General features: G+C 35.6%; 3 protein-coding genes across 3 annotated transcripts; 2 read left to right on the top strand and 1 right to left on the bottom strand.

Moving 5' to 3' along the window:
• Positions 1-3,255: 3,255 nt before the first annotated feature.
• On the bottom strand, positions 3,256-6,589 carry si:dkey-87o1.2 (uncharacterized protein LOC796684 homolog). Its single transcript, XM_046847519.1, has 4 exons — positions 5,984-6,589; positions 4,041-4,095; positions 3,806-3,923; positions 3,256-3,515 (listed from the first exon to the last, which is right to left on the bottom strand). The coding sequence occupies exons 1-4, from the start codon at positions 6,278-6,280 to the stop codon at positions 3,476-3,478; spliced, it is 510 nt and encodes a 169-aa protein (XP_046703475.1). The 5' UTR covers positions 6,281-6,589; the 3' UTR covers positions 3,256-3,475.
• Positions 6,590-7,248: 659 nt separating this feature from the next.
• On the top strand, positions 7,249-9,906 carry zgc:174935 (uncharacterized protein LOC796019 homolog). Its single transcript, XM_046847795.1, has 4 exons — positions 7,249-7,876; positions 8,071-8,125; positions 8,519-8,633; positions 9,839-9,906. The coding sequence occupies exons 1-4, from the start codon at positions 7,580-7,582 to the stop codon at positions 9,891-9,893; spliced, it is 522 nt and encodes a 173-aa protein (XP_046703751.1). The 5' UTR covers positions 7,249-7,579; the 3' UTR covers positions 9,894-9,906.
• Positions 9,907-14,661: 4,755 nt separating this feature from the next.
• Positions 14,662-20,685, top strand: msmp2 (microseminoprotein, prostate associated 2). The gene is made up of 5 exons (XM_046848011.1): positions 14,662-14,789; positions 17,099-17,131; positions 19,286-19,391; positions 19,752-19,860; positions 20,261-20,685. The coding sequence occupies exons 2-5, from the start codon at positions 17,126-17,128 to the stop codon at positions 20,424-20,426; spliced, it is 387 nt and encodes a 128-aa protein (XP_046703967.1). The 5' UTR covers positions 14,662-14,789; positions 17,099-17,125; the 3' UTR covers positions 20,427-20,685.
• The last annotated feature ends 3,635 nt before the right edge of the window (positions 20,686-24,320 follow it).

Here is a 24,320-nt window from a genome sequence, read left to right as displayed (position 1 = left end):
GTCAAAATACTCATTTGCCTAATAATTCTGCACTCCCTGTATATAAGTTGCAACCACAAAACAAGCAAAGTACTGTAGGTTTGTAATTGAACTCATCATGGGAAAAGACAATGTTTCTCATATGGGCTAGATAAAGTTTGTGATTTTAAACATCGGAGTAGAAGGTTTTTGCAAATAGAACAATTTCAAAAGATTTTTACTATAAATTATTTCAAGTCCACTCTTACTACTTCATCTCAGACCAAGGAGTTGCTGCAGTTTGGTCTAGTTCTCAGAGGTGAATGTTTGGGTGTAAATACAGTACAGTGAAAGTTATGCAGCAAACAGCCATCAGACTATTTACAGTACATTATATAGCAAATATAGACACCTGACCATCACCTCCATATGTGGTTCCTTCCCAACTGCTCATACAAAGTTGGAAGCAGGATATTTCTTGTAGCATTACAATTACTAAGGGGCTTTAAACATGTTGCAGCGTGACAGTATGCTTGTGCGCTACGGTGGAAGAACTCAAACGGCCTGCACAGATACTTTACCTCAACCAAATTAAACCATGACTGAATATACAAATTCTTACAACCACACTACAAAATCTAGTAGAAAGCCTTTGCAGAAGAAAGCAGGTTATTATTACAGCCTAAATATCGAGAGGGATGTATAACAAACACATATGAGTGTGATACAAAAGATATCTGTTCGCAAGACATTTCAACAAAGGTACTGAGAATCTGCTCTTGTTCATTAAACTTCTCCCACAACCTCACTTTCCAGGTGAAAAAAGAACTGGGAAAACACAAATATGGAGAATGGCGTTAAATGTAAGCTACTGTTGCTATGTACTGAGAAGTTAAACATTTACATATTCAGTCTTATCTGTAACATGAAAAACATTTAATTTTTGTGAAACACCTCATTGAATTGAAGAAAAATGAAAATAAAATTAAATGTAAGTATGAACTAGGCCTTTTGTGATTTGTTTTCTCTGGGGTTTGGCCATTGTCTTTACTCTTTTTCCCTACTGACACAAAGTGTCTCTCTCATTTGATGAACAATGCTAGGTTTTAAATTATAATTTTTGTCTAATATTTGTAATTGTTTACTTTGACCAGGTTTAAAGTTGAATAAATAATTTAACTTATGCCTCTGTCATCTTATTCAAGTCTAATAGTTTGACATCAAACATAATATTGCACTATTATATATATATATTATATATAATAAAAAAGATAATTAATGTTCTCTCATCAGTCACGTCCTTTACCTGTGTTTACAATAAGTATTCAGTCAAAAGCTGGATATGCTCACAGGTAGGAGACTGTGATTACAAAGATCAAGCTATCTTTGGAAACCTGTTTGACAGGCAGGAAGCTACAGTTGTAGACATTGTAAGGGGAAAGCATACAAAAATTTTTGTTTTAATAGAAAATAGCCTACTTCCAAACATGCATCTCAAAATACCCTTTTCTCTGAATAGCAAACACAATAAAGTAGTGTACTAGCAATAATCTTCACTGCTGGGTGTTTTATGAAGCTTCATATCTATAATCAATGATAAATACCTACATACAGATTTGTGAATAAATGGGGTACACTTATGTTCAGCATTGTCTGTGTACATAGTAATCACCTAGCAAGGAATTATTAATGGGTTCAATTTGGTTTGCATGCGTTCAGAATTGCCTTTACATAGTGACATAATCAATTTTTTGACATGGTATTCGCTATTTGTTTTGTAACTCAGTGGCCGGTTACACAATAGATTAGCTAGCATGAAATAACAGTCCTTAATCTTCATTTTAACAAATCTTAATTTTGGAAATCATCTATCAATGAAAACCAACCGGCAAGAATTCTGAAACCCACAGATCCAAATTAGTCCTGTCCTTTTTGGAAAGAACTCCTAATATCAACTCATTATGTGTATAAAAAAAACACCTGTCACAGAATCCTCTCCTCTGGTGGTCAATGTTTTGCCTCTCCACCACCATGGGCAAGACCAAAGAGCTGTCAAAGGACGTCAGGGACAGGGTTGTAGACCTGCAGAAGGCCGAAATGGGCTACAAGACCATCAGATTGTATGGAATGGACATGCTGGAAGACCCATCCATGACCCATCTTTAGCGTTCTGGCTGAGGCCAGGAGGTTATCATGGCTCTGTTCATGTTGTGAAGGAATGTTTCCTCCTTCATGTTTGAGAGTGAGGATGGTGTTCTTGGAGTCATATTTAGCATTTCTCTGCCTTCAAACAAAGCAAATTGAGTTAATGCCAAAGAGCTACATTTTTTTTCTTAAATGACCACATTGCATTCTCCCAAGCCTTCTCTGAATTATTCAGGTGTTCATTGGCAAACTTCAGATGGGCCTGTTCATGTGCATTCTTAAACAGAAGGACCTTGGTGTGTTACCAATGGTTTTCTTGATGACTGTGGTCCAGGCTCCCTTTAGATCATTAACAAACTCCTCCCGTGTAATTCTGGGCTGATCCCTCACCTTTCTCAGTGGTCTCTTTCCCACCAAGCTTCTTGCTGATAGTCTTGTAACCCATTTCAGCCTTGTGCAGGTCTACAATCTTGTCCCTGACGTCCTTTGACAGCTCTTTGGTCTTGCCCATGGTGGCGGAGAGGTTTAAATGAAAGAGGTTGATTCTGTGACTGGTGTTCAAATAATGAGTTGATATTAGCTGTTCTTTCTTAAAGGGACAGGACTAATTTGGTGTGTTTGGTAGGGGATCAAATACTTATTTGTTTTGTTTTGTTTTTTTGTTTTTTTTGCTTCTCTCTGTTAATTTTATTGTAAGGGGCAAACTCACAAAATAAGATGGGGATCAAATCATTTTTCCCCCAGTGTGTATATTTATATATATGTGTGTGTGTGTGTGTGTGTGTGTGTGTGTTTGCAATTTTATTTTCTAAGACATATGTTTGCCATTACTGAATCTGAAACACATTTGTATGTACAGATCAAGCTATATTCATCCAGGATACTCTGGATTACTCTGGAATAATGCTGGATGGATGCTCCATGGATGGATGGATGGATGGATGAATGGATGGATAGATGGATGAATGGATGGATAGATGGATGGATGCATAATATTTGCCCAACCTTTTTAATTGGCTAATTAAAATAAAAAAATCTATTTGTTTATCCAGTGGTCTTTAATAGTGAATAATAGGTACTGTACAAGTAAATGTTTACATAGTATTTAAGGATAGTTGTGGGTGTACCTATGAGTGACTTCCACACTTTAAATTGAGTTCTGTAAAAATGTATTGCTGTTTATTAGCATTAGCAAAAACTCTTGTCATATGAGCTGTCTACTCACATTTGCTTAGTCTCAAGTATATTATACAACCATAAAAAATGTAAAAAAAAAAAACAATACATTTTTATTTCTAAAGTGATGGATCAAATGTGTAAGCTGTGGGGATGAAAAACAACATATGTTTTAGTACAATTTCCTTAGTACTTGCTATTGGTTGCTGGCAGCCTTTATGTCCGCACACAATTTCCTGTTCAAATAAAGCAAATGATTAATTTCACAACAATTTGTATATGGGCAATAATCAAATGATCAGGATTACAACAGGATTATTTATATATATATATATATATATATATATATATATATATATATATATATATATATATAGAGAGAGAGAGAGAGAGAGAGAGAGAGAGAGAGAGAGAGAGAGAGAGAGAGAAATGAAGTAAACAAATAAATAATAATAACAAAAATTCCATGCTATTTTAACTTTTCAGTGCATCTGATAATGTCATGAATCGTTTGCCCAGCTCTCACCTTCCCTTTTCCTGTTTTGTATCCACATATGTACAGATCATTGAATCTCTTCCCAGGATCTGTTGCTTCAAACGCTGAATCTCCTCCTGCATTTGCTGCATCTCAACATTCTGACTTGCTAAATAAATAGAGAGTATGTAAAAAAAAGCATCTACTTTTATTTAAATAATTGATAAAGGTATTCATACTTAATTACTTCACCATATACAACTGACAAAAAATAAGTCTCTCTTACTCCTTAGAATATCGACTGATGAAGACAATTCTGATTTCTCCTGCTCAACATCTGTCTAAAGTGAGAAGAAAGATGAAAATGGATAAGCAGGAATTATTCATCTTTGCTATAATAAAAGTTTTTTAATAGGCTCACAAGGTCTATGGCGCATTCAAATCAGAGTTTGGACATCCAAACTAATTTTTCCCTACAAGTAATGTAGAACTTCCAGCGTTTGAGTCTGAAATCAACAAACCCATAATATGTTCCTTTATGTATTCTAGAATTTTCCTAAAGACAAAGCAGCTTTACATACAGTCCACTCCAAATATTTAGAAATAGAACATTTAGAATATTTTTTTCTATACACTCAATAACAGATAAAAAAGCATATGATATAATCAATAAGAAATTCAGCTTTTATTTCTAAATGCTGTACCTTTGGTTGCCAGCAATATTTTAGGTAAGCAAAAAGTATAACACAGATACACTTCAACCTAGTTAAAATAAATAGCACTTAATATTTGGTTTCATAACTACATCATGCTCGTAACTGATGCTTTTATGATGCTTTCGAGACATGTGCTGCCATTTAGCTTATTGTTTTGTGGTTTAGCCTTACTGTACTAATACCATTAGAGGGGACTGAATATCTGAACCAACACCCCTAAATTTAAAGTCCAGTGTAAGAAAGGGTCCATCAACTGTCTTCCTCATTGGATTGAAACTCAATACTGCCTCATGCATCTTTTGAGTATGCTCTCAAGGCATTTTGTGATATAGTCACGAAATGTAATCTATAGATTTGTGTTCATGAACACGAATTTCCCTCTTTTTTCACTGAGCACATCTTTTAATGTAATCTATTTCAATAGGAAGTATTTTTGGTGCCTCTGCCACATTTGTCTTTCTGGCACTGGGTACCACAGATGCTGTATTGTTTTTCTTTTCTCTTTTTTTTTTATCTCACTATTATAAACCATCATCAGTGGTTCCTTCCAGTCAAAATGCAGTAAATATATTCTCCCAGTTAATTAAGAAGACTGTGTTAATTAGAGACACACATTTATTACAGTATAACCCTAACCCTATATTTTCTGTCTTATTCTCTGATAAAAAGTAGGGGAAAAAGTTTACATTTGGCATCTTTGTCAGCATTACCCATGATCCTCAGCCTCAGGTGCTATAGAGACAAAGCCAGATGAAGCCAGTCGTGCTGTGTCACAAAAAAAGAGGGAAATTCGTGTCCATGGCTTAATTAATAGATTACATTTCATGACTATATAAAGAAATGCTGTGAGACCGTGTTGTTTATTTTAGCTGCAATATTTATTTCACATGCTGCAATTAAATGTATCACTGAGCAGCAGGCTGAACAACAATGTGAATTCTTGTGTGTAACACTGTGACACAGGGAGTGAATGTTCAGACATCAGCATGCATGCAAATGTACTTCCCTTTATGCATATAACAAAAGCCACCAACATACATATTTACCCTTGTGCTTGTCAGTTAAAGCTGTCAGGTCAAAGGTCATTTTAAATAAGGCAACACATTACTCAAGTAAATAATCTACTGGCACCTCTGAAATATTGGTCATTGCTCTAAAATTATAAATCAGTATAGAATATGTATATATTATATAATACAGTAACAGGAAAACAGTAACCTGATATCAGGATTTAACTAAGTGCCCTGTATGTGTATATATATATATATATATATATATATATATATATATATATATATATATATATACACACACACACACACACACACACACATACATTCATACATTCCATAATGGTAATTAAGAAGACAAAACTATTGTGTTTATTCTTAGTTCATATCACAGAAGACTAAAACCTGAAGCACTAATATATGCTTTATTACCTATCTGAATATATAATATCTATATTTTATATAACTTACAACATAAGTAATTACACACAACTTTTTTTTACCTTCTTCATTCGGCAACTGTTCAAAGTTTGCTCATCATTTTCTGTCTTTTTTATTGTCATGTCCATCATCTTTGTCAGCTGCTTATGCTGTTTGTCCAATGGATCCAACTCTTTGCTTAGTTTCTGTAGTGTCATTCTGGAAGTCACGATTTTTTCCTCCATTATCTTCACGTCCTCAGTATTTAGAAAAATTTCTTTTCTTGTTCTGCGAATATTCCTCTCCTGCTTTATAGCCTGAAAGGCTACAACCAGCATTGCACAGATTGCAAAGAAAACCAATGCCCAGACAGACTTCATACTGCACGTGTGAGGTAGAGAAACTTTGGAGGTGAGATCACTGGAGGTCCTTTCCCCACTCTCTCTGTTTCTCTAGGTTCTCATTTATCTGTCGATTGTAAAAGGTAGACTCACCTGTAGTGTATCTCAGTAGAGCAGCACTCTCAGTGGCCAGCTCTGAGTACATTTCCCTCCCTCACTCCACCCTTTATCTGGTATCCGGGTTTACCTGTCCAACCAGATAATTAGGTGTAACAAGAAGACAAATACAAAAATAAATTAAATAAACAGGACCTGATACACATTCGCACAAGGCAATACTGGCCACTGCATAGCTTAATAATAAAGGCAGAACCAGGATCCTCTTAGGTAAACTGAGCACACAAACTGTGTGTGTGCGTGTGCATGTGTGTGTGTGTGTGTGTGTGTGTACACTGCGATAAAACGTTCAGATATTTCTGTTTTGAAAGTCCTGGCCTTTGGCCTTAGATAAAGCTCTTACACAATCCACTAAACTGTAGGTTGCTCAGGTGGAATGCTGAGTTTTGTTTTGTTTTTTGACTATTTTATGATTATATCCCAGTCTGCCTGATTCTGATATCGTCTTGATGCAATGTAATCACATGTATAGAGTTGGAATATTGCATTACACTCTTCAGGTTTAGGGTATAATTTACACTTATTGAATTGTCTATTAATTTTTTTTGGCATGAGAAAACACAAAGACCTTAGCACATAATCTATTTCTGAAATCACTTAGGCACTGACTAAAAAAAAATCGTTAGGATAAAACACCACCATTTCAACGTTGAGTGCTAAATTGGGACGTGCCATTTTATGAATATTTATTTATTTGTTTGTGTATAAAGCAAACCTCCTGTTCACCCTTTACCCTGCTTAACCCTGGTCGTTTTGTGATGTGGTGGAATATTTATTTAAGGTAAAAAATCCTGTCAGTGTATCTGCTATAGGCGGAGCCTGAATCAGGTGCGGCGGGTTTTATTTTTTATCTCCTCTGGCTGTTGTTGGCTTTTACGCGTCTGTGGCTCAGATGCTTTTCTTTTCTTTATTACTTTCATAATTCGTTCATTACGTCGTTTCCTAATGAAAAACAGTGCACTGATGCTCAAGTAGCACGTTTTGTTTTCTGTAAACTTGTCAACGCATATTCTTAAACACAAGAAGCGCCTGCGTGCAGAAGTTCCTGTTCTGTCGGAGAGGTGAAAGTTGACCAGCCGGTCACACCACCGAGTTCACTGTAGTAGACGGTTTTTCATTTCCCACTCTTCTTCTTCTTTTCTCTTCCTCTTGAAGTTCATCATGAGGTACCTGGCTGTGCTGGTGGTTTTGATGGTGGCATTGAACCTGGGTCTGCTGGGCGTCATTCACTCAAGGAAGAACATGGAGCTCCAACTGACCAAGACCGCTTATTTCGAGAACGTGAAGCACAGGGTGACCAGCGACGTGCTGAAGGAATACGAATCCAATATTTCTGAGGGCACCAAGAGGCTGGAAGAAATCAAGACAGATGTTGTGGACCTTACAGCAAAGGTCAAAATAACCAAGGAAGCTGCAGAAGGGAAAGAAGCAGAGCTGAAGACATGCACCGATGAGCTGGTGAGGGGATGAATCCGGGGTTTATATATAATAAGAGAGACCCAGACAAACTATTGCTCTTCACCCTGTTCGAACATGTTCCCAATGAAAATACTACATAAAGCTAGAAATAAAAAATAGTATCACCCCAGTAACAAGGAAAGTTCAAGATTTTCACTCCTATTTTCCAAAATCTGTTTTACTTTTCATTCCAGAACGAGCTCAAGAATGACGTTGGTACTCTACAGACAGAGAAAAACAAAACTGACAGTGAGTACCACATTTACAACGTTGATTTAATGAATACTTTTTAATCTAGTGTGATTATAGCAAGTGTTGAAGCAATATTCAACAGCGTTAATAAAAAAGGAAGCTGGAATGCATTTGCAGTTGAAAAGCTGAAATGCATTTGCAACTTTGTTCTGTCAAAAATGTCACTTTCAGAATACAGCTAAATTAACAAATGTTTACCAAATTAATGTATTTGCCTAAAATCATAATGATTACACAGTCATTATGGATTGCTGAACACTGCCTCCTTGTGGTCAGGCTGTGTAAAGCAGCCCAAGTTTCATCGTCCGACATGAACATTTGTTATAAATGTAGCAGTTTGTGAAATATAGATTATCCAGTGAAATCTTTGGAACTATTTTTCATCTCCAGGTGAGTTTCAGAAGCAGAAGGCCAGTTTAACTGAGCAAATAAACAGCCTCAAATCGGAAGCTGAGAAACGCAGCAAAGTGTGTGACTACATCACCAATGACTCCCCAGATGGGATGTGAGTATGATTGTTTATTTGCGTGCTCTGTTAAGGAATGGATCTGGGCTATTTTTCAGATTTACCAGGTTATTCTGTAGTTTGTTTGGTTAAAGAAACAGGTTGGTACAGTCTTTGATGGCTTAGGCTTTATTTAATCATTGCACAATTTAAAACAATATCTGGAAACCTAATCTGGAAAAACAGGTGCTATAGAATGAAGAGTGACTTACAAAAATTACATTTTCTCCTACACAATAATTAATTGAGTAACATTTACAGTATTTCATATGTGTTTTTAAAACACAAGAGACATCAGCTGTCTCTGGGTAATTATAAGTAATTGACTTGCATAATGCATAATGCAATTGCATAATATTTTAAATTCATCTCAATGCAGATAGCAGCATGTATAATAAAAAAAAATGCAAATCTGTGCTCATTTGTTACTGATATTGTTTCCTAGATACAAACAATATGTAAACAAAAAGTGTAAATTGACCTGGGTTATTTTAACTTTGTCAGTGTTCCAACTGGCTTTATTAAGTTTCTGTCTAACATTTACACCGACCAGACATACAATTATGACATTATAACATTAAGGCAACTGAAGTAAATAACACTGATGATCTCTTCTTCATGGCACCTGTTAATGTGTGGGATAAATGTAAGGCATGTTAGAAGCAGAAAAAATGGGTAAGCAAATTGTGATGTCTAGACGACTGTGTCAGAGCATCTCCAAAACTGCAGCTCTTGTGGGATGTTCCCAGTCTGTAGTGGTTCGTATCTATCAAACGTGCTTTAAGGAAAAAACAGTGGTGAACCGACAACAGGATAATGGGAAGCTAAGGCTCAGCGATGCACGTAGGAAGCGAAGGCTGGTTTGTGTGGTCCGATCCAACAGACGAGCTCCTGCAGCTCAAATTGCTGAAGACTTTAATGTTAATGCTCAATGGGGCAGAACTGTTTTGCCAGCAAAAGGACCAACACAATATTAGACAGGTGGTAATACATTTACACCTGATCAGTGGCCATAAGGTTATGTCTGGTCAGTATATATGCATCTTTATTGTCTATAGTCTATAGGTTACAATTATATTTCACTCATTTTTATTTTAATTTATGGGATGTCAATGCTTTTTTTTCATTGTCTCAATGTGTTGTGTTTTTAAAATGTATTTATAATAAATGTTTTTCTAATAATACCTTTTTTGCTCTACTTACAGAAAACTATGTGGTGTTGGGCTGGTTTTACAAGAGAAAAAAGCTAATTCAACTTAAAAAGAGCCCAAAGCAAAAATACATGTTTACAGGATGAAGCTTTAATGGCAGAGAGGAGAAACATGAACTAAACCATCATGTGAGAACCATTGTGAGAAAAACAAGACTTCATTATTTATAACAAGAAAAATATACTCATTCATACCTATGTATGTATATATATATATATATATATATATATATATATATATATATATATATATATATATATATATACATATATATATATATATATATATACGTATATATATACGTATATATATATATATGTGTGTATATATATATATATATAGTGGAACCCGGTTATCTCGCCTCGGTTAACTCGACAACCCTATTAAGTCGACATTTTTGAAGTGGAACCGCCAAATTCTCGCTTTGTCTAAGCATTTTTATCGGTTATGTCGACTTTTCCATGTCGCTGAACCCTGATATCTGGAGCACAAGGGGAAAATTTGCCATTTAACGTCGGTTATCTCGGTGCAGCCGCCAAAGAACTCGCGGAAGTGGCGGAAAAATCAAGTCTTACAGCTGCTACAGGTGTTGTATTGTATACTGGTGAATCTCTGCTGTTAGTTAGTGCTAGTGTTCGTAGTGTTAGTAGGGCGCGCGGCTTTGGGAAGAAAAGCACAGCCGTTGAGAGAGTGCGGTGGGAAGACACGTGCGGGATACGCATGAGCGATAACAACGACCGCCGTGAACCAACATATACCAACAATAACGGACAGTGAGAGTGTGGAAGTTTAAATAGGAGCTGGTGATGATGATAAACGAGCAACATATGTGCGCGATTGAAGCCGCGGGAGCTTCAGAGAAAGCGGCCGAGAAAGCACCTGACACGCCAAAGGGGGCCGGAGGGGGCGTGGCAGGGGGATTCCTGACAGTTAACAAACATGTACTGTATGTATTTTTTATAGCATGCCTTCATCAAACAAATCGCGGCAACGCTGTTGTGTAAAAAACCCTCCAAAAACACATGCATGCACATTCTCATTTATTAACGCACATCATGTACATAAAGACATTTCAAGCACGTTAATATATTGCCGCCATATTGATTTTCGTTTATCTCGATCATCGGTTATCTCGATGCTTTTTGGCGACCCCCTAGGACATCGACATAACCGGGTTCCACTGTATATATACAAAATGATACTTGTGTTAATATATTAGTTCATTATTAAATGCATTTATATGTCTTCTGCCTTTCATATCTTTTATTGTTTGGACTGTTTCTGACATGTGAGCTGCTTTTTCATGTTCAGAAACCAGAATTCTGTTTGGTGAAGATTTAATCGCTGCACTTGCATTTTGTGTTTTAAGTACACCAAATGAAAATAATGAACACCTATTGTCAACAATAGGTGTTCATTTTTTGTGTCTTAAGTACACCAAAACACAAAAAATGAACACCTATTGTCAACAATGATCTATGAGGTCCTGTATGTATATATATAAGTGTTTAAGAAATCTGTAATCTGTCCTGGACATTATTATATACATCACACACTGATTTTGACTATCAACTTTTCCAACTTTTCAACCATTTCCTAAAAAATAAAACACAAATATACGTGGTATGTGGCAGAATATCCCCTAAGACCCCAATGAGACTGTTGAAGGAGACTAAATTTAATGTGCAAAAGCATAATATACCTTCTCTAAACTCAATAAACACATTTAAGAAGAAATCAGAAAATGAAGTTAGTTTCTCTTTTTTCAGTTCTGGTATTGATTTTATCCCAATGCTTTTAAGAGGAAGAGAATAAAAAAGACATAGGAGTTAAGGACATGTAAATGTATTTTTTTGTTTCTGTGTATCTCCATTTTCCGTGTTTGCTTTTATGGGAGTTATGTGTGTGTTAATGATCGTGTCAACAATATGATGATGATGATTATCCACCTGGGTTACACTGGTTATACAGTGTGTTTGGTGTCTCTGCATTGCTATTCTGCTATTTTAATGCTTTCTTGATCATCTGATGTGGTTACTTTGCCACAGTGTTTGCCTGTGTTGTGTTTCGGCTCTCCTTCAAGCTTCAACATACACTTTCAACTCTGATAGTTTATATCGATTAGACAAAATATTCTGACCTTCTCACTGTCATCCCTCATCATTCTCAGTCCATCACCTCAGCCCTATATTCCTGGCTATAGTGACATAAAGCGATCAGGAACATCACGGTATCTCACCACAGCAAGTCCATCATTATGGTTAATAAAGTACACTTTCATTCATTAGGTTTGTAAAATGTAATAAAACACAAATACGTACACGAAGAACAGAAAACATGGAATACATGACTCTGTATCCACTAACAATTCTCTGTTTAAGAAAAATCTTATTTTCTGATATTTATCCTGTCTGGAAATAATGGATATTGTGAAATGTATATTTCTGGCCGTATAATTCAAACAATTGAAATGTTTGACACAAGAAGGTTCTTAAAATGATTCACCATGTATAGAGGCTCTAAAGGTTCAATCACTAGATTCTCTAAATAGCAGGTTTAAATGCACACTTTGGTATTTATCTGCACTTTTTATTCTGAGGTTAATGTAAAAGGTACTTAATTACTTAATAAGCAATACAACTTAAATCTTGTTAAATCTTGTTTAATTTAAGCCACTTTAATTTTAAACACTGAATAAACCTATAAGTCAAATTGCTTAATAGAAGTGTTCTATTGCTAATTATTGCCCATTTAGTGGAATTAAATTAAGAAAACATCTTTATGTATGCATCATATTACCTAAGAACCACTTTTTATTTCCAGATGTTTTTTCCTCCTGTTTCATTCCACTAATCTCTGAATTCTGTTGATTTTATTACATTTGACATGTTTTACTGGGTCATCCACGCTGGAGATAATGACAAAAAGTTCAAATGAAAGTTGACTTTGTCTAAATCCATCTTGCTGAACACATGTGAACTTTATTGAGTGAGCATGTGTTTGCACTCCTCCCTTATCCCCTATATTCCTTTCCCACATCACCAATGACAATGCTGCCCCTAGGCTCACAATTAGGCTCTGCAATTAGTGGCAGCCTCTTCCACCTCAGTTCACACAGAAGGTCACTTTGTACAACAGGACTCTGGGTAATAACCACAGCGGAGGGAGGAGGACAAAAACCAATACAATTTGAACATACATCTGCATATTTCCCAGGGAGTCACTTTACTTTTGACCATTTAACACACACAGCTCATTAATCCTGACTGTTTTCTAGTGTGACAACTGCACACATTGATTAATACATTTATAGACATTTCATAATATCTATAATAATATAATAATATAATATCTTTTCCTTTTTCACATAACAAATATAAGCTAAACTTTGAAATCGGTTGTGTATCATTCTGAGAAGCAGGAAGTAACAGAGTTTAAATTATTAGAAAATTATTATGATTCTTTTTTTTAATATCATTCTTTATTCACCACAGTGTTTTCTGCCGTCTCATAAATAAACTAAAAGACTGGTTCAGAGCAAAAGATTTATTTTTTTTGCCTTAGGGGCAATCTTTTTTGCAGGAAAAGAAGAATGCTTAATTCTCTAGACTCACTTAATTACAATAAAGTGAAATTTCAAAGAATCAGGCTCTTCTATTTCCAGCTGTCCTGCTGCCGATAAACCAGCATGTCCTGGCACCTCATGACCTTCTGGTCCAGTTAAGTAAAAAAAAATAAATAAATAAATAAAAACTAAAATAAGGAAATGTATCATTAAATAATTATCCTCAAACTGAAATGCATAAATATAAAGAACGACAAAACCGAAAGAGTCACAAAATAAATACACCCAATATAATTTGTCCATAAGGTAAAGAGAAGATCAAAGTAAGATTGAAATGATATGCCCTGACTTATTAGTAAAACTGTATATATAGTACAGTACTCTCTGCATTGTGTCAACATTATAAAAAACAATTAGGATTTAATAAGGGAAACACATTTGTGTTAAATGTTGAAGCAAATATTTTTTTAAGGTAAAAATATTACGTTTCTATATGTAATGTTTTTACTTTTAAAAAAATATCTTTAAAATATTTACTTCAACATTCAACACAAATGTGTTTCCCTTATTAAATCCTAGTGTTTTTTTATAATGTTTAATTTATAAACGTGTTTGTGATCTCTGCCTAAGTTACTTCCTTTAAAATTCTAAATAAATTCTCATTTAAAATCTCTCACTTTTACTATCCAAAAGTGAGAGATTTTAAATGAGAATTTATTTAGAATTTTAAAGGAAGGCAGTGATCACAAACACAGTAAGCTGTAAACTGGCAAACAAACCACTTAATCCATTTCAGTCAACTGCTATGAAATCTATTGATTTTAATAGCTTAACCCGAATTTATATATAAATAATTCTGTTCAAAAATAAAATGTAAAATGTCCCAGAAAGCATAGTAATATTGTCTTGTAGTTCAGTGTATAATCAATGTTAATAATGATTGCTTAAAACTTTTTATCAGCAGTCATAATGGACATGATGCTCATTGGGACAGCCATGTGGAATAGATTTTGATCATTATGATATTGATAAGGGAATTTTTTGCCCAGAGTGACTGACATGACTGTTTGTCCTCTTTTCATTCATGTGTGTGAAATCACATTTATTGATCAGCCTAATGCAGGAGGAAGAGCCGTGGGCATGCTAATCAATACACTTCTAATTAACCCCTATGTCTGTGTGCTGCTAAACCTCTGCCAGTGACACACACACACACACATATATATATATATGCCCACTGAGTGATACTTCTCACACACATAGAGTTTCTAATGCTCTACACACCAAATAATATGGACTAGATGCTGCATTTCTTTTTTCCATTATTTATTATTTACTATATCACTAATGAGGATATAAACAAGGCATGATCACCGTATGGTAAGGTTTGTGACTGTGTGTGATTTGTTATTGTGTTTACTGACACTATATTGCATACGTGATGCATTTATTCAATGACTACTGTTGTTCTTTTTGGTATTTTGCTGTAATTGGTGTGATTTATAATTCCCATTGCAGCTGTTCCATTGTTATATTGTGTATGTGGTGCACAAAAGACATTATTCTTGTTTAGTGTACAGATCTGTTATCTGATTTGACCCCTCCTCTAATCTCTGTTTTTTATTTTGTGATCATCCCCTTATTTGTCTCCCTGTTTCCTCAGTAAACAATGATCATCACATCCTTTTGAAGCTCTATGTTTTATTTTTAGTACCGGCCTCATCATCAACAGGCCAGGAGCTATGTGATATGTTTGATATTCGGTTGTTTTCCTCATATCATATCAACTAAATATCAGACATATTCCTATAGAGCCTGGCAAAATCTTCACATCATCTCCTGGTTTTCTTTTTCTTAATTTTACAGAGCACTCTTTAGAAAAATTGATGTAGAGTGGAAAGGTACCGCTTTATCACAAGTATTAGATCATCGTTAAAAGAACGTTTTTACCACTACTAAAATCAGGAAGTACTTATGTACATATACACATTTTTGACAGTCCTTCTAGATTTTTATATCATTTTATAAATGGTATTGATTTTTTTTTTAAAGCATGTAATCAAACTCATATGTAGATTTTCAAAAAACCTATTTAATTTTTTTATATTTTGCATGTATACGCTGAGATAAAAAATCTAATAAAGCAATATGAGACAAAAGATGAGATTTTAAATCAACATGGTTTTGATGAGAATATGGTGCATGGACACAAAAAATATGAAATCATAAAAAAATCATAAAGAAATAGATATTATACTTGTCAAAATGCTTACCAATAGAAAAAAAATCAAGTGTTATTTACCAAGTTTCCTCTATATGTGTATGTCAAAGTGCACTTCATAAGCATCAAAACTCTGATGATCTTCGAACATGATTTGGTCTGTTTCCATATCTGAAGGTTTTTTCATATGTCTATTCTCATGTATGAAAAATAAAACATGGTGCACATCCAATTCAATGTACATCAGTTTAGTATAAAGGCAATTATGGACTGCATCACAAAACGAAAAGGTGCAGACAAATCATATGAAACCAGGACTCAATAAGTTCGCACAGCTATACAATAGCGTTCTTTTACTATTTTTCTTTTCTATGCACAATATCTCTAGGATAGAGATTATCACAGTTTATGACTCAGTAAGCAAACTCATGCACCGAATCCATACTACCCTTAGAATTTCATGTCTTTGCTTATAATAAACAACTTTTATTATTGCATCAAGGCAATATCATGCATTCAACAATTCTACTAGCATTTACATGAATCTAGTAACAGAGATATATTGAGCAATAATACGAGCCCAAATCGAACGATTAAAACCGAGAACAATTCCATATTTGATTCTTTCGAGGGATCTTGTGAAAGAAGTGCTGGAAAAAGTGGTAGATCTGGAGCATTTTGAAAAGGAATATCAACCAGTACAAATACAATTACAAAACAAACGCATGCACACACACACACACACACACACACACACACACACACACACACAGTAATTCAGTAGATTATGGGGCAATTAAACAAAATGAAGTGTACACAAACTGTAGTCAGTCAGATAAGCATGGTAAACACATTATCTTACCCAGTCACTGCTGTCTAGCGTTTACCCAAAATGCTGAAATATGCATTATATTTACTTAGACAACATGTACAAAAAAACATCCACATTGTCATTCCATAATGAGCCAGATAGAGTATAATTACACAGTAAGTATGATTTAATAATTTTTATAACGTATGCGTCACTTAATACAAAAAAAAAATATGTTGCTAAACATTTTTACTATTGTAATTATACTGGTCACTATCATTACTATATCATTACTATCCTGGAGTGTTTAAAGGCTCTGGCATGGAGAAGCTGGTGCTGGATCTGTGATGATCACAACTGTTGAGCTCAGTAGCTCGTAGTTTTATAACCATAAAGACTGTAGAAAACTGTAGAAGAAACATTACTTATAATCTTATACTCCAGTATAAGAGTTCTCACTCTCCAGTGTTCTGTATTGTTGAAAAATTTATGATCAAACTCTTGATGTCACCTAAATGAGGATGGGTTCCCCTTTTGAGTCCGGCATAAAACTGGTATTTTCTAAATATAATAATAAATGTGAATCCACTGTGTTGTTTTTGTTCATTTTGCTAGCTTGGGTGTTTGAATTTAGTGGTAATGTATTCTGTGTTACAGGCCGGAGCCTCTTTAAGAAGGTAGCGGATGGAGGTAAGACATGTGACCGAGGCATCATGACATTCATCAAGAGTGAGTCATAGACAGATGTGGTGGAGAGAATCCACTCATTTTCCAAAATAAAACATTGTTCAGAATCAGATAATAAATAAAACGGAAATAATGTAAGTTATGTATTCTTTCTGTGCGGCCCGGTACCAATTGACCCACGGACCGGTGCTGTTCCGCGGCCCGGGGTTGGGGACCACTGACGTAAAGGATCATGTCCTACTTGGGATTCACGTTACATCAGTATTTCTCAAAGTGTGGGGCGCGGCCCTCTAGTGGGGAATAAAGACATGACATGATATATAATGTGTTTTTTAATTTATCTTCATTTATGATTGTCTCTATTAAAAAAAAGTTCATACACTCACCTCACTCAAAAAAAGAATAAAATAAAAAAAAAAGGTCATTAATGCAAGTAAATTATAACAACATTGATTAGCGTACCTAACACACTTGAATTTTTTATTTTTTTGAACTTGATGGTATTTGATGTTATTTATCATGTAGCATGAATAAATTAATACATGGATAAATAGTAGGCTTTAAATAGACCCTGTAATCGGTATCGGTCGATCCAGCTTCCAGTGATCTGGGATCTGTGATCAGCCCCAAAAATCCTGATCGGAGCACCACTAGTACAGGGCTTTCGGTTTGGTGCACGTTTACATGGACATGGTTACAATATGAGTTCCCTCAGGAACGTATTAAGTTGCGGGTAGCAAGTTTGTTTAGTTTCCGACTCACACTTTGAGTGCATTTCGAAAAAAATATTATTAAACTTGAAAACATACACAACAAGGCCAGGGGTATAATAAAGAAATTAGAGTTAGAGCAGTGTCACTGTGGCTACTCACTCTGTACCGGAAATAAGATTTGTTTTGCACATGCATGAAACGCTAAAGAATCCATAGCGCTAGCGTTAGCCGCTAACCAGGAAGTGACTAGCAGCTATTGCTCGCGTTATGGATTCTTTAACGTTTTATGTTCAGCTTCAAGAATTTCTTTTAAAAGTAGAACATCCTGACAATTCCTTTTATCAAGGGAGTAAATGAATGAAGGATAGAATGAATGAAGACATTTGTTATGTTTATGCTGAAATAAGTAGAACAGTTAAGTAGATCATAACTTTAGAAAATCTAATATTACACACATACACATCTGTATTCTCTAAATAGGAATACCAAATGTAAACTAATTAAATCTTTCCATTTATTAAATTTTATTTAATCAATTTAATTTGTGCCAATTTAATTGTACTCAACTTAATCAATATTATTTAATAAAATGCATTCATTTGATTTGTTCTATTTTATTTGTATAGAATATTGAAATATTATTTTATATATTATCTAACCAAAGCAGGCATTTTACTAAAAACATTGTTTTGAAAATGTAAACTGTTAAAATGTTGATTATTACAAATGTTAATAATAATAAACTGTGTTATAAATGTGTTACATATATTTGTGTGTGTGTGTGTGTGTGTGTGTGTGTGTGTGTGTGTGTGTGTGTGTGTGCCTAAACTCACAATCACATCTGACAGTCACATACCCATTAACCTTTAAATGCACCCAAATGCATATGTATTCTATTTATAAAAGAAAAGCAATCACACAAACACACACACACACACACACACACACACACACACACACACACACACACACACACACACACAACCACTACAGGGCAGAAGGAACAAAAGTGTGTAAACAGGGTATTATTGTACTAGCGTTACAAAATGACTTGGGGAGAAACCTTTTGTGAGTGTATGTGAAAAGAAGAGCGTTTTGTGTCTGAACATAATGCAGGAGGGTCGCACACAAATGTATAAATACTTGGGGTCACAGCTTAAACCCATCACAGCTCAGTCAGATGCTCCTGGACAGAAGTGACAGAAGAAGACAGTACAGAACAAGGAAGACCAGAAGAACACTGAAGAAGAAGAGACACTTTAATATTTGCAAATTACTTGAAATTAATCGTTCAACTTAAGGTTTTTATCCGTTTTTGTTTCCAGGCATTGGTTGGTTTAAAATGGTCTATTAGAGTGTTGCTGCTAATTAAGACATATAACTTTATGAGGAAAATGTCTAATTATTGTTTAAATCCAGATAAATATTTGCCACTATTTTGCAGATGGTCGCCACTGATGTTGCACTGCTGCTGGCTGTTTGTCTGCTGACTACAGCTGCTTCATCTTTAGCCCTCTATAGCAATGGAGAATGTACCTTCAACACTAAAGGTACCACTAAAACACTAAAGGAAGGCTTGTATGTGTGTATGACCTGTAATTTTGGTGGCTCAGTATTGTATACTCTATTGTGCTGACCATGAAATAGAACTTAATGAAACCCTTCAAAATTGTTTTCTATCACTAAAGCAAACAATCTAGTGTATTTTGTGCAGTGAAACCAGAAAAATAATTGATGTGAAACTTCACTTTCTGCATCAGCTATATTATATCTGAAATTAAATTTGTACCTGATGCGCTGTACAATCTTTTAAACTCGTATAAATTTGATTGATTTGGGTTGTGTATGCATCATCTATATTTTTTTAAGTCATATTTATCATTGAATGATCACTATACATTGCTACACAGGGAGCTGTGAATACCAGGGTCAAGTCTTTGGTATTGGTGACAGCTGGATTACTAATGACTGCTACCACTGTGTGTGCATGGAACCCTTTGGAGTAGGCTGCTGTGATCAGTAAGTGATTCAGATCATTGTGCTTGTCACAATCATTTGCCAAATTAATATTACTCCAAAGCAGGACTATCAAGATTTTATCAATAATATTTAATGGTGTATGATATTAAAAAGGCAGCATGTTAGTTATTTAGATTAGTATAAATGAAATGAATTAATTGAAATGATTTTAGATATGTATTTAATGGGTGCAAGCTTTTGTGTGTTATGAGAATGTAACACAATCACTTAATTACTTTTATGTTGCACAACCTTCCATTTACTTTAGTTCAGCATTCAAGTTTATGTAACCACATAAAGGTGCATGTAACTACATAAATGTACAAGACTGGCAGACTTTGCAATTACAGAAATTCACATCTACACTAAAATCTGTTTTTTTTATCTGTCTTCCTTGCAGCAATCCACAGCCTGTAGATTATCCAGACTGGTGTGAGGTCATCAGGAAGCCTGATTCGTGTGTCAGTGTAGTGGTGATGAAGGCTAATCGTAAATTTCCCTGTCTCTATGGGAAATGGGGGAAACATCCAGACAACTGGAAATCCGACAATGACCCATTATTTTAACTGTCTAATATTATTTATTGCGAATTAATTTAAATAAAGAAATCTGATAGCCTGACTAGAGAGTGCCCAAATTCCTTTAATGTATGTACAATTATATGCAAGTAATCCACATGACCTAGATTTCTAAAGATTTCTTCAAAGGGTCTGTAATACTAATAGTATTCAGTTAGTAATTTGTTTTTTAGTTGTTTATATCCAGATTGGATATGTTTTCATGCGCTTTCTATCTTGAGTTAATAAAAGTCACTTATATGTTGTATTTGTTATTGCTGTAGTTTTGACCCAGCAGAATTTTTCGACAAGGTTCACCATGTGTACTGCAATTTCAGCTGTAAAAAGTAGACCTAGCACTTAATAATGATCTTTTCATCTGCTAATGTTGACATATTGATGACTGAAGTCATATCTGCATTAATAGTTATGTGCTGGTGGGAACTGAGTTCTTGTTGATTCTGTAAATGCATGCCACTGTAGATCTTATAGTGTTTTTAACCTTTTCATAGAGTGTTTCTGTCATACAAATACAGTGGGGAAAATAAGTATTTGATACACTGCTGATCAAACTTTTCCCACTTACAAAGAACGAAGAGATCTGTAACTGTCATCCTAGGTACACCTCAACTGTAAGAGAGAATCTATAAAAAATCCAGAAAATCACATTGTATGTTGTTTAAATTACAAACCTGATTCCCATTAAGTTGGGAAAATGTACAAATTGTGAATGAAAACAGAACTCGATGATGTGGAAGTTCCAAATTTTAATATTTTATTCAAAATACAACATAAAAGATATATCTAATGTTTAAACTGAGAAAATGTATAATTTCAAGGGAAAAATAAGTTGATTTTAAATTTCATGGCATCAACACATCCCAAAAAAGCTGGGACAAGGCCATGTTTACCACTGTGTGGCATCCCCTCTTCTTTTTATAACAGTCTGCAAATGTCTGGGGACTGAGGAGACAAGTTGCTCAAGTTTAGGAATAGGAATGTTGTCCCATTCTTGTCTAATACAGGCTTCTAGTTGCTCAACTGTCTTAGGTTTTCTTTGTCGCGTCTTCCTCTTTATGATGAACCAATTTTTTTCTATGAGTGAAAGATCTGGACTGCAGGCTGGCCATTTCAGTACCCGGATCCTTCTTCTACGCAGCCATGGTGTTGTAATTTATGCAGTATGTGGTCTGGCACTGTCATGTTGGAAAAAGCAAGGTCTTCCCTGAAAGAGACGACGTCTGGATGGGAGCATATGTTGTTCTAGAACTTGGATATACCTTTCAGCATTGATGGTGCCTTTCCAGATGTGTAAGCTGCCCATGCCACACGCACTCATGCAACCCCATACCATCAGAGATGCAGGCTTCTGAACTGAGCGCTGATAACAACTTGGGTTGTCCTCTTTAGTCCGGATGACATGGTGGCCCAGTTTTCCAAAAAGAACTTCAAATTTTGATTCGTCTGACCACAGAACAGTTTTTCACTTTGCCACAGTCCATTTTAAATGAGCCCTGGCCCAGATAAAAAGCCTGCGCTTCTGGATCATGTTTAGATATGGCTTCTTTTTTGACCTTTTGATAAAGTTTTAGCCTGCAACGGTGAATGGCACAGTGGATTGTTTTCATCGGCAATTTTTTCTGGAAGTATTCCTGAGCCCATGTTGTGATTTCCTTACAGTAGCATTCCTGCATGTGATGCAGTGCCGTCTAAGGACCTGAAGATCTTAGGCATCCAGTATGGTTTTCCGGCCTTGACCCTTACGCACAGAGATTGTTCCAGATTCTCTTAATCTTTGGATAATATTATGCACTGTAGATGATGTTAATGTGCAATTTTTCTCTGAGAAACACCTTTCTGATATTGCTCCACTATTTTTGCCGCAGCATTGGGGGAATTAGTGATCCTGTGCCGATCTTGACATCTGAGAGACACTGCCACTCTGAGAAGCTCTTTTTATACTCAATCATGTTGCCAATTGACCCAATAAGTTGCAAATTGGTCCTCCAGCTGTTCCTTATATGTACATTTACCTTTTAACTTTTCCATAACCTTTTTTTTTTGGAATGTGTAGCTCTCATGAAATCCAAAATGAGCCAATATTTGGGAATGACATTTCAAAATGTCTCACTTTCAACATTTGATATGTTATCTATATTCTATTGTGAATAAAATATAAGTTTATGAGATTTGTAAATTATTGCATTCCTTTTTTTATTCACAATTTGTACTGTGTCCCAACTTTTTTGGAATTGGGTTTGTATTATTTTCCATTTTATTGCATAAAAAAAGTATTTGATCACCTACCAACCAGCAAGAAGTCTCTCACAGACCTGTTAGTTTGTCATTGAGAAGCCCTCTATTCTCCACTCATTGCCTGTATTAATTGCACCTGTTTGAACTTGTTGCCTGTATAAAAGATACCTGTCCACACACTTAATCAATCAGACTCCAACTTCTCCACTATGGGCAAGACCAAAGAGCTGTCTGAAGACACTAGGGACAAAATTGTAGACCTGCAAAAGGCTGGGATGGGCTACAGGACAATAGGCAAACAGCTTGATGAGAAGGCAAAAACTGTTGGTGCAATTATTAGAAAATGGAAGAAATTCAAAATGACTGTCAGTCTTCCTCAGAATAGGGCTCCATGCTAGATCTCCTCTTATCACTGTATCACTGATCCCGAGTAAGGTGAGGGATCAGCCTAGAACTACACGGAAGGACCTGGTCAATGACATGAAGAGAGCTGGGACCACAGTCTCAATGGTTACAATTAGCAACACACCACACCGTCAAGGATTAAAATACTGCAGCGCACGCAAGGTCCCCCTGCTCAAGCCAGCACATGTCACGGCCCGTCTGAAGTTTGCCAAAGACCATTTGGATGATCCAGACGAGGCATGGGAGAAGGTCATGTGGTCAGATGAGACCAAAATAGAACTTTTTGGTATAAACTCCGCTCGCCGTGTTTGGAGGAAGAAGAAGGATGAGTACAATCCCAAGAACACCATTCCAACCGTAAAGCATGGTGGTGGAAACATTATGCTTTGGGGTGCTTTTCTGCAAAGGGGACAGGACGACTGACAAGATGGATGGGGCCATGTATCGTGAGATTTTGGGCAACAACCTCCTAACATCAGTAAGAGCATTGAAGATCATGGCTGGGTCTTCCAGCAGGACAATGACCCCAAACACACACCCAGGGCAACTAAGAAGTGGATCCATAAGAAGCATTTCACAGTCCTGGAGTGGCCTAGCCAGTCTGCAGACCTGCACCCTATAGAAATTCTATGGAGTGAGCTGAAACTCTGTGATGCCCAGCGACAGCCACAAAACCTGAAAGACCTGTAAGGAGGATTGGGCCAAAATCCCTGCTGCAGTGTGTGCAAACCTGGTGAAGAACTACAGGAAACGTCTGACCTCTGTAATTGTAAACAATGGGTTCTGTACTAAATATTAAGTTCTATTTTTCTATGGTATCAAATACTTTTTTCATGCAATAAAATTTAAATAAATTATTTAAAAAATTAAACAATGTGATTTTCTGGATTTTTTTTTAGATTCTGTTTATAATAAAAATTTTTGTAGAGGGGGTGGCCGGGATAGAGTGGAGCGACCATACATAAATTACATGCTTCTAGAAAATAATGAGGAATGTGGGTGTTACACAAATGGCTAAAGAGGGTATATTAAGACAGTATGTTGATTATTTTGAGGTACTTCAGTGGCTGTTTGGGTATTGCTTTTGGGTACTTCAGTGGCCTGCCTGGCTATATTTCTGCTGAATAAAGTCTTCTGTGACACCACAACCTTAACACTTTAAATTAGTTTATTTCTTTACTTGTCATTTTAACTTTGTTATTGGATTTGTTGCTATTGGTAATTGGCCATCTCGAATAACCC

Source organism: Silurus meridionalis, chromosome 4 (assembly GCF_014805685.1).
Source record: "Silurus meridionalis isolate SWU-2019-XX chromosome 4, ASM1480568v1, whole genome shotgun sequence".
Lineage (NCBI taxonomy): Eukaryota > Metazoa > Chordata > Actinopteri > Siluriformes > Siluridae > Silurus > Silurus meridionalis.
Note: the sequence above shows the minus strand (reverse complement) of the source record. Positions and strands in the feature narration are given on the sequence as shown.

Excerpts from the sequence above, each read along its gene's own strand:
- si:dkey-87o1.2 (XM_046847519.1), bottom strand. The coding sequence starts at position 6,280 with ATGAAGTCTGTCTGGGCATTGGTTTTCTTTGCAATCTGTGCAATGCTG. Across the intron at positions 4,096-5,983 it reads ACAGTTGCCGAATGAAGAAG|ACAGATGTTGAGCAGGAGAA; the intron begins GTAAAAAAAAGT and ends TTCTCACTTTAG. Across the intron at positions 3,516-3,805 it reads ACAAAACAGGAAAAGGGAAG|GAAATTGTGTGCGGACATAA; the intron begins GTGAGAGCTGGG and ends TTATTTGAACAG.
- zgc:174935 (XM_046847795.1), top strand. The coding sequence starts at position 7,580 with ATGAGGTACCTGGCTGTGCTGGTGGTTTTGATGGTGGCATTGAACCTG. Across the intron at positions 7,877-8,070 it reads AGACATGCACCGATGAGCTG|AACGAGCTCAAGAATGACGT; the intron begins GTGAGGGGATGA and ends TTTTCATTCCAG. Across the intron at positions 8,126-8,518 it reads AGAGAAAAACAAAACTGACA|GTGAGTTTCAGAAGCAGAAG; the intron begins GTGAGTACCACA and ends TTTCATCTCCAG.
- msmp2 (XM_046848011.1), top strand. Across the intron at positions 19,392-19,751 it reads ATGTACCTTCAACACTAAAG|GGAGCTGTGAATACCAGGGT; the intron begins GTACCACTAAAA and ends ATTGCTACACAG. Across the intron at positions 19,861-20,260 it reads GGAGTAGGCTGCTGTGATCA|CAATCCACAGCCTGTAGATT; the intron begins GTAAGTGATTCA and ends TCTTCCTTGCAG.